This window comes from Trachymyrmex septentrionalis, unplaced genomic scaffold (genome assembly GCF_001594115.1).
Source record: "Trachymyrmex septentrionalis isolate Tsep2-gDNA-1 unplaced genomic scaffold, Tsep1.0 scaffold21, whole genome shotgun sequence".
Classification (NCBI taxonomy): Eukaryota; Metazoa; Arthropoda; class Insecta; order Hymenoptera; family Formicidae; genus Trachymyrmex; species Trachymyrmex septentrionalis.
In genome coordinates this window covers 1,851,273-1,861,112 of record NW_017305288.1, presented here as the reverse complement: position 1 = coordinate 1,861,112, position 9,840 = coordinate 1,851,273, and the positions used below count along the sequence as shown (strand labels likewise).

The 9,840-nt window shown below is 29.2% G+C and overlaps 3 protein-coding genes across 5 annotated transcripts in view; 1 reads left to right on the top strand and 2 right to left on the bottom strand.

The window, feature by feature from the left end:
• The window catches only part of LOC108748055, a 16,996-nt gene extending 14,934 nt beyond the window's left edge, over window positions 1-2,062 (bottom strand). The window contains exons 1-2 of one of the 2 annotated variants that reach the window (XM_018486037.1): window positions 1,891-2,062; window positions 598-880 (exon numbers count right to left, since the gene is read on the bottom strand). The gene's annotated coding sequence lies outside the window, so the exon portion shown is untranslated. The remainder of the gene's footprint in view (window positions 1-597; window positions 881-1,890) is intronic. The other variant, XM_018486036.1, reaches the window with a different exon arrangement.
• A 1,308-nt stretch (window positions 2,063-3,370) lies between these two features.
• Window positions 3,371-5,807, top strand: LOC108748010 (DNA-directed RNA polymerase III subunit RPC8). The gene is made up of 5 exons (XM_018485954.1): window positions 3,371-3,522; window positions 3,716-3,899; window positions 4,889-5,029; window positions 5,104-5,231; window positions 5,317-5,807. Exons 1-5 carry the CDS (start codon window positions 3,412-3,414, stop codon window positions 5,368-5,370), a joined length of 618 nt encoding a protein of 205 aa, XP_018341456.1. The 5' UTR covers window positions 3,371-3,411; the 3' UTR covers window positions 5,371-5,807.
• A 233-nt stretch (window positions 5,808-6,040) lies between these two features.
• Window positions 6,041-9,840, bottom strand: part of LOC108748100 (F-box/LRR-repeat protein 16) — a 9,647-nt gene continuing 5,847 nt past the window's right edge. For both annotated transcript variants that reach the window (XM_018486105.1, XM_018486106.1), the window contains exons 5-7: window positions 9,638-9,833; window positions 9,277-9,425; window positions 6,041-7,536 (exon numbers count right to left, since the gene is read on the bottom strand). In XM_018486105.1, coding sequence (XP_018341607.1) covers window positions 7,388-7,536; window positions 9,277-9,425; window positions 9,638-9,833 — 494 coding nt within the window. In that variant the 3' untranslated portion in view covers window positions 6,041-7,387. The remainder of the gene's footprint in view (window positions 7,537-9,276; window positions 9,426-9,637; window positions 9,834-9,840) is intronic.

The following is a 9,840-nucleotide window of genomic DNA, read 5'->3' as shown; positions in this document are numbered from 1 at the left end:
ATATAAAATTATATATTCCAAGACACAATAAAAAACTGAATAGTCAAGTTTTTACATAGTTATTCATTAAAGTAATTTAACAAAGATGAAAAATGTAATGGATTATTAATAAAACATTATAAAAAAATATTAATCTATTCTTTTAAGGCTAATCTCAATCTAAAATAAAAGACGAAATTTTCTGAATTTTTTTTTGAAGAAATAAATTATGGTTGTACAATTTCGTCATTAGTTTTTATGAGATTATGATTTTATTCTTAGCACCAAATTCTATATTGTGGACTGCCTAACTTATAATTCAGTTTATATTTAATAATATCAGACTTAAAGAAATATCAGACTTTTAGAAACCTAAAACTTCAGTTTTTTAAACTTCTTTATTATTTTTGTAAAAATTTGTGATCATAAATTACTTACCCTTGTATATAAGATTCTCGGTATATAAGTAAAATCATATAGAATATATATAGAGATATACATATATAAATAGATGTTCACAAAGCTCGTGGAGATAAATAATTAGCCTGCCTATGTAGTAGAATCACAACACTTTCCTCCAAAATTATGAACTAAATTTATTATGTAATTTAACATTACCTTTTAGATTTTAGAAACTTCTTTCTTCTTTACACTGTCTCTCCCTTTTTCTTTTAGTGTTTCTCCGCTAAAACGTACGACGAAAGATTTGATTGATAACAAAGATGACCGAACAGCAAACCACTCATCAGGGAAGAACAATGAAATGTAGAAGCAGAAAAGTAGTTAACTGCACCATATCAATGTGCAAAATCCAAGGAGGCCAAATCTATCCTTGACACCTAACACACTCACTGGATCGTCTAAAGCCCTGCAACATACATCAAGGTCCCCCTCACTGTACCTAAACAATTTTACAATACAATTATAAATTCAATTTGTATCGTCTCAACTAATACTTGTATTACATTAAATAAATATTCTATTTAACCTTTAAGATGTATTATGATTACGGTTATCTAAAGATAATTCTAAAATGCAAACATTTTGTAATAATGAATTTTTTATATATATATTTAGAAAACAGAAATTTAAACAGTTACAAGTTGATGTAACAGAATCTAGATAAATATGTATATATGCTTGAAAAAGATAGAAATAACTTTTTTAGTATATTTGTTTTTTTCTATCATATATTTTTTTTTACTAAAGATTTATAAACCTAAGCACTTTTAATTGAAATCATTGGTATATTATTGTATTCTATATTATTAATATTAAGAATTGAATTAATAATCGAAATTATCAATTAAATTTTTCCATTTTCTTTCGATTTCATAATTTTTCAAATTTTTTTTCAACAAAAATTGTGAAATCTTTCTCTTCGAAATCGATTAGAATTCTCTTGAGTTTTCACATGGCTTCTAAACGTACCCTTCATTTTTTTTCGCCCACTTCTTAATCGGAGTTAGAGAGTAGCTACTTAATAAGTATTAATATTCGAAGAATTACTCTGTAATCTAGTATCTAGCGCGTACTACCTATTTTTCGCTTAGGTGACAAACGAATGTGATTAATATTAACAATAAGCAAATGAAACGTCTAAAATTTTCCGGCTTCAAGTATCTCGTGGCAATACATCGATACCACCCTGCTGACACGCCATACAAGCATCGGCAGAAGAGCAAACTGTACAAATAATAATGCACAGTATGCTGTAGATCATTCATCCGTTGAGCACATGTGACAAAAAAATCTTTTGAGGAAGAAAACGAATTTCGAGATACATATGATAAATAGGATGGTACGTTTACGTTATCCAACTTATCATTGCGGCACAGCGTTGGGAAATGGGGAGGGCGAAATATATAGAATAAGATATCGGCATGTGATACGCCAGAATACTGGACTCACCGAATAGCTATACAGAAGTGGAGTATAGCATGAAGAAGAACGCTGATTATGAACTACGATAACAATTTGTGAACGCGACGGATGCAAACGAGCTTGATCCTCGCCTCGACGAATTCCTGAGCGTCGAAAAGCGTCGAGAAGCGTCGAAATGGCTGCCGTTGCCGTGTGATCAGTCGAGTGAACCCCGTAGATCATTGACTATAGAATCACTTAAGGGGCGACAGGAGTGACAACTGACAAGCTAACTCATTTACACCTCATTTATGGTGCAGCTACACGTTTGCACTCTATCAGACTATCATATATATAATTATCCCGTAAAAGAAATATTTTGCCATGAAACTCGTTTTGGCTTATATTTTACGAAGTTACGGAACCTATTAAAGAATCAAATTTTGAAATTTCATTCTTAAAAGCATTTAATAAATAAAATGGTGTGCTTCTTATTTACAGTGCAGAATCGTAGTCACAGATTTATCAGAGGGTCCATTCTGTATCTTCAAAGAAAGTGAAAATTACAAAAGTGAGCAAATTTACTAGTTGACCAATAAAATAATCAGTATTCTAGTAAATTCGTCCACTTTTGTAATTTTCACCTCATTTCAAGATACAGAATAGATCCCCTGGGAATTGATTATGTATCTTGAAAAGAGGTAAAAATTACATAAGTTAACAAATTTATTAGAATATTCATAATTTAATTAGTCAATATCTAGTAAATTTGCTCACTTTTGTAATTTTCACTTTCTTTGAAGATACAGAATCGACTCTCTGATAAATCTGTGATTACAATTCTGTCATTCTAATCATTGCTCACTTTTGTCATTTTCATCTCATTTTAAAATATACGATCGAGCTCCAGAGAAGCGCGATCGATTTATATCAATATCGCAAAAGTATTAAAAAGTACTAGAAAAAGTATTAAAAATAGTATTTGCAAGACGGACTATGAAATCCATTATGAAATCACCCATTAAGCAGCCATTTTTAATACATAAAAATCAGTTTATGATTGGCTGCTAAGTCACGTCATTACAATAACCAATCAGAACATTTAACATCAGTCGCTCTTCTCTGGCCTAGTTTCCACCGAGGATTTAAATTGGATCAGAATGTAAGAACCAACTACAGTCGAGCATTCCTCTGTCGTTCGATTGTAACAGGAAAATATTCGACTATAGTTGGTTGGTTCTTACATTCTGATCCGGTTTAAACCCTCGGTGGAAACTAGGCCTCTGAGAAATCTAGGGAGGTGTGATCGAGTTGCCACTACGAATGTTTCGAAGTATTTGACTAACCAAGGAAGAAAGAATTTTAATTGACCAATCAAAAAATGCTTTGAAGCAATCGTAACGGCAACTTGACCGCATCCTAGGACTCTAGTTTGCGGTACTTTATAAGTCTAGTGACTTTAGGCGATTTCTACGATAATAGAAAAAAGGCATGGCCTTTCTCAGATTTCTGTCTGCTAGTATGAAATTATCACATAATATTTGTTGATGGTATAAGGTTAAGACAAAAATGTTTGTTTTGACGGAATTAAAAGATACTGTTAGGATACCACCAAGTAGCTTTAAATCTAAATTAAACGACGTCATTAATGACGAATTAAATAGAAAACTCGCTAATAAAGTAAGTTAATTTTATTAATTAAGATAAATTTACTGTTATTGAAGAACTATCTTATGTATTTTAGTTGTTTACCTACCAGAAAGTTATTGACGCGCAATCTGAAATAAATTTATTTAATTGTATTGATTCGAAACATCTAATTTTGACCAAAATGATGGCTTTCTCTATCATATATTATGTATTTTTATTATAGGTGTACAAGGATGTAGGCCTTTGCATCACATTACATGATATTACAAAGATCGAAGAGTCATATATTTTTCCAGGAGATGGAGCTTCCCATACAAAAGTGACATTTAGATTTATTGTATTTCGTCCATGGATGGAAGAAATATTAATAGGAAGAATTCGTAGTTGTAGTCCTGAGGGAGTACATGGTAACAATCTGTTCATATAATTTAATAATGAAACTTCCAACTTTGATCAATCCTAAGGTGCTCTCTACTATAGTATGTTGTTATATAAGTCAATTTTTTATTATGTATGTTACGAATATTTATTCTTTGTATTTAATATATAGATTTCTAAAACAGGTTATATTATATTAATTAGTATGATAGAGAACGTCAATAATTGGTCAAAGTTAGATGTTATGAATACAATATATTTTTAATTTTTAAATTTAATTATCTCAGATGTGACTGTGTCAAAACATTCGAACATTAATTGCAATTGATCTGAGACCATCTGAGATATTAATAATATAAGTATAAATAGATGATATTTATAAATTAATATTAATTACTAAAAATTACTGAATATTGGTTTTCGTTAATTTTTTATTCAAATTTATAGAAAAATAACAAAAATGACACAAATTGTTTATTTTCTTTTCATAGAACTCTAAGAATTTTTTTCAGAATTTTTTATCAATTTTTTAATACTGCATTTTTTTATTGGCAATTCTTTTAACCAATATAAAAAAATGCGCGATACTAATAAATTCTTAAAAAAAGTTCTCACAATATTCTATGAGAAGAAAATAAACAATTTTTGTCACATGTTTTTCTGTAAAGTTGATAGTACTTGAGTAAAAAATTAATGAGAATCAATATTCGGCAATTTTTAATAATTAATATCTTGTTAACTATTGCAAAAGTTGCAAAATGATTAAGGACTTTTCGACTCAGTTTAATCTACTGTATCAGCACACAAAATATTTGGTGGTCATTGACAACTGTGGGCTGAGACACTCTGTATATGTATGTGTGTGTATATGTGCATGTGAACGTGTGTATATATAGAATATGAGAATCAAATCTGGGACCAATTGTACAAATCAACTGTCCTGACATAAAGTAATAAATCATTTCGTCAAATGGGTCAATATACATTTGATATTAATATACATTTTATTTTGTTACAGTTACATTAGGATTTTTTGAAGATATAGTCATACCACCTCATAAGTTACAGCATCCGTCACGTTTTGACCAAATGGAACAAGCATGGGTTTGGATATACAAGACTGAAGATGGAAAAACACACGATCTATTTATGGATGCAGGTTTTATATGTGCATGCAAGATCATTATATATTGTTATAAGAAAATATATTAAAGTTGAAACATTAAATTTTAGGAGAAGTTATACGATTTAGGGTAGTAAAAGAAATTTTTACGGAAGCACCTTTACCATCAGTGCTTAATGCATCTCAAGATATAAGTGAAAAGGCAGAAACCAATAATGCTGCGCCATATATTTTACATGTATGTTTACAAATTTTTAATGTTCTATTATTGATGTATGTCGCTTTTAATCTCAACAATGTGTTAATAGAATAATATTTTATAGGGATCGATTGATGAACCTGGTCTGGGTTTACTTACCTGGTGGCAAAATGCATAATTTATTACGATTATTTAGTCCTAAGTAAACTAGAATGATTAAAGTAAAAACAATTTTGGTCAATAAATTTTTATTTCACAGCACATTCCATTGTATTGTGTCATCATTAAACGTTGCATCTGTGAGCAGTATTTCACAGTGTGATTCAGTTTTTCAATATAGCTTTGCTTGTATAGATATATTTACGTTCAGTTTTGATTGATAACAGAATTATATAGGTATAGTTTGTACAATATATACAAAATTATAAATTATGTATTATGTGCCAAACATGTGACAACACATAAAAATGATCTTTGCATGTCGTTATTAGATTTTTTTTGGAGAGTAACTTAATTTAACAGAATATATTCCAGAAAGCTATTGCTGCAATGACTATAATCCATAATCATTACATCACATAAAACAGCATTTTAACAATTTATTTTAAAGATAAATTTTTTTATAATGTAATATAATAATATTAAATTGTATAAAATAAATTGTAAAATTATTGTAAATAAATGGTAAAATCAATGTTTCTTAAATTACACTTACAACTTTTCTCCAACAAATATCTAGCTCAATTATATTGCATTAATATTATTTAATCGAAAACAAAGAATGTTAGCGAAAAGTCTTAAATTTAAAAAATACAGATTGATATATGTGTATATTGCATTGTGTAATGTGTTAAAAAATGTTTTTGTATTTTGAATAGTAAATACAACAATAATAAATTAAGAAAAACATTCTTTGGCATTCTATTGCTGTTGTCCTAATGCGCAGCTCGGACATGTGGTGCTTATTTAAATTGATTAATACGATGCACTTATTTAGTCATTAATAGAGCTTATCTATGTGATATATATCAATAAAAGATGTAATACGACACATACTGACGTAACACACAAATTATTAAAATTATTTTGCGAAATCCGTGAAATATATCTAATTATATGTTACGTTAATATATACTTAGTTGGAAACCACAAAGAATACAGCTAGTAAAGTCTTAAAATTTAGAAAACACCGATTGCATAGGGATATATGAAGATAATATAAGGATGACGATGTTTATCACGTTATCGCGAGTGCTACAATTGTGAATCGCATGATTTTCTGTCTATAATTCATGTATCAAAACAAATAACACGAATCATGTATTCATGAATAGATTATCGGGTAATACGACTTGGAATGTTATTTTCTGTGTAATTAATATCTGCTAATTACTTTCTTTCAAGTAACATGTGAAGTGTACTGTAGCTATAATCGCAAAGAATGGAACAATGCACACGATAGACGTATTTGGCGGAGACAATAATCGAACAACAACAATATGTAATTACTTAAATAAATAATGTCTTAAATTCATTAACCAAATGATTTTTTCGCGGCTATTGCATCCGTCAAATGCCCTTGATAATGTAGTTTAAATGTATGCGAACCAATTAGAATTATGTACAATATAAATTTATCACAGTTCTAACTGTTGAGTCTTTTGCTATATATGTTTATTTGGATTTTCTATATTACTAGGAGGCAAAAAGAAGGAATCACTGATCTCTCATCTCTGATGCATTATCAATCTTTTCTAATATCTTTTCTACAATACTGAATTCATTTTTGTACATGATCATTACATGCTTGAGTCTTCTTTCTGTTTTATCTAATCGATATAGATACAATCACAATCTTACATGCCCATGTAGAACATGATTACGTGGCAGAATGAAAAAATATGAAACGAACGGAAGTGCATGGGACGTTAATGTATTAAAAATGTCTACGTATTATATATTGAGGGCTAGTATTCTCTTAGACCATTACGAGGAAAACGTAATTCTTTCATTATCTGGACGTCAGTTACTTCTTATGCTGCTATCAGTTACACTGCTCCCATCTTTCTTTCAAAATATTGCTTTCTGCGAAGTTTTTCTATTAAGATCTGTTTCTCGCAGTTTAATTCTTTCTGTTTGACACATACGTTTGCATATCATAAAGAATTTTATTCGCAAATATTTTTATTAAATATTTATTCGATGATTAGGCAACGTGGTAAATGTTCACGTAAATAGTCAAACAGTTCTCGGGACGTTCCTGGACAATTAGTTAGTTCTAACTCGTGTAAGTGTCGAAGCTGTATCAGACTAGATAAACCACTACTTGTGAGCAATGGGCAACCTAAAGTGAAATTGAATGTTATTTAATATATACATTTTTGTCAAAATATTAAATTTACATAATTGTTTTAACTTTTCTTGCGCGAGTGAAATGTAGCAGAATTATATGTATGTAACACATAAATTAATAAAAATAATATACCTATTATTATATATATTTGTGTTGAAACGACATATTTTTCTAATTATTTTAACTAATATTATAATTGATATTACAATTGATTTCTATATAGCAAGATTTCTTCTCTCTTCTTGAAGAATGTACATTTAAAAAATTTTTATAGAAATTTTCGAAGAAGTTTTTGTTTTTCTAATGTGGATGTAGAAAATAAATTTCATAGTTTATTGTGTGTGTACAAAGTTTACAATATTTCATCACACAAGAAAAGTCGTTTAAGGGGATCCGAAATACGTCTGTTTTACCGTTTATAAACGCTTAATTTTTCTATATTTTTTTCCTCGTTTACAGATTCGAACATTTTTTTTCGGGATTAAAGTAGACGCATTAATACGTGTCTGTGTGTGTGTTTGTAAGATAGAGTTTATATCGAGAACGATAAAAAATTTGAAACAGATCTTTACCATTATTCTTATTGCAATATGAAGCTCTATAATTGTTACGTCGTGACAACATTTGTTTGATATAAAAACTGTGTAACCTGTACTTATGAAATAGTAGTCCAGTGTCCACACTGTCCACAGATTAGTAGTTTGCACGTGAAGTTTTTAGAATTGGACTTAGAGGTCCAATCAAAACGTTATCATTTTACGTGTAATTTACATATTCGTATGCGTGAGATATTGATATAATAATACACAGTGATGTACTACTATATCAATGGGAGCTTTCCAACAAGACGCAATAACAGAGTAACATAATGAATCATTACATCTTTGTTGTTCGTCAATGTTAAACAAAGATGAAATGATCATTGTGTTACACAGTGTCGCTTGTTGGAAAGTCTCCAATGATATGTAAATCGTCTGTGTGTAAGTCCTATTTAATTGGTAAAAAATAAATACAAAAGGACATATAATTTTAATTTTATTTCTGGACTGATTTTATATCTTCATATTTAATTTAACGTTTATTTATTGAAGAATTCAATTTTACATAATTTATGACTCTGTGGATTTTACTTTTTGACTACGGCTATATATTATTTGTTATCACACTGACTAATGGAATGTTGACGAGTATCATATCATCGAATTATATTAATATATTTGACATATTGGTAAGTGTTTTACCGAGGTGACGTATTTGCTTGCTTTTTATTTGATAATAATTAAGAAAATTTATAATTTTATTAGAACATCATGAAATTCTTTTCAATTGGCCTTCCAACCTTTTGACGAGCAATTTCCTCTCTGCAACGTTCAACTGTTCTCATGACGTTTATAATGTATTTCTTTTCTATTAACACTGTTCGATTATGGTAATATTTTTACGTTTATCAAATATTTGAAGAGAGGGTCTAATTTAAAGGCCGAAACATGTTATATCATAACTTAATTATAATTAATCAGAATATTGTATATTATTGTATAATATTTCGGTTTTTTAACATATAATATAATTTTGTAATTGACTCTTATATGCTCTTTTATTATATTTATTTTTTATTAATGTCAAGTCTTTTTTTATTATTATTAATTTTAATTGGTAAAATAGAGAGACGTCTTTAGGATTCCCTTAAAATTATTTATTAATTAGTTAAGTTGATTAAAGTGATCTTACCTGCCACAGACAACACTTGTAGAGATCTCATAACGCACAAATGTTGAAGTCCGAAATCTCTAAGTTGTGAACACCATCTTAGAAACAAAGCACTCAATGAAACCATCGTGGAGATGTAACCAACGCCGATATCAGTAACGTGTACACACCTGTATAGTAATATGCAATATATATATATATGATATATATATGATGCAAAAGAAATATAAATGAATGCGTTTATGAAACAATATTCGAAACACAATATGTTAGAAACATGAAATAATAAATAAGACGCGTACGTATGTATTACCACGATAGATAATCTCTTGGTTGAAAGTAATTGAAAAAATTCATTTATATTTCAATAATTTTGTCTTACCTATCTAATGTGAGTTCTTCTAAGTTATTCAAATCACAGGCGATATATTCTAAGGCTGCATCTGTAATCCTTGAGCACCAGCTGAGATCTAAGGAACGAAGTCTTGGCAAGTTTTCCGCGATTAATTCAACGCCGTCATCTGTTACTTTACTGCATCCAGAAAGTGACAGTACGGTCAGATTAGGTAAGGAATGTACTGAAAC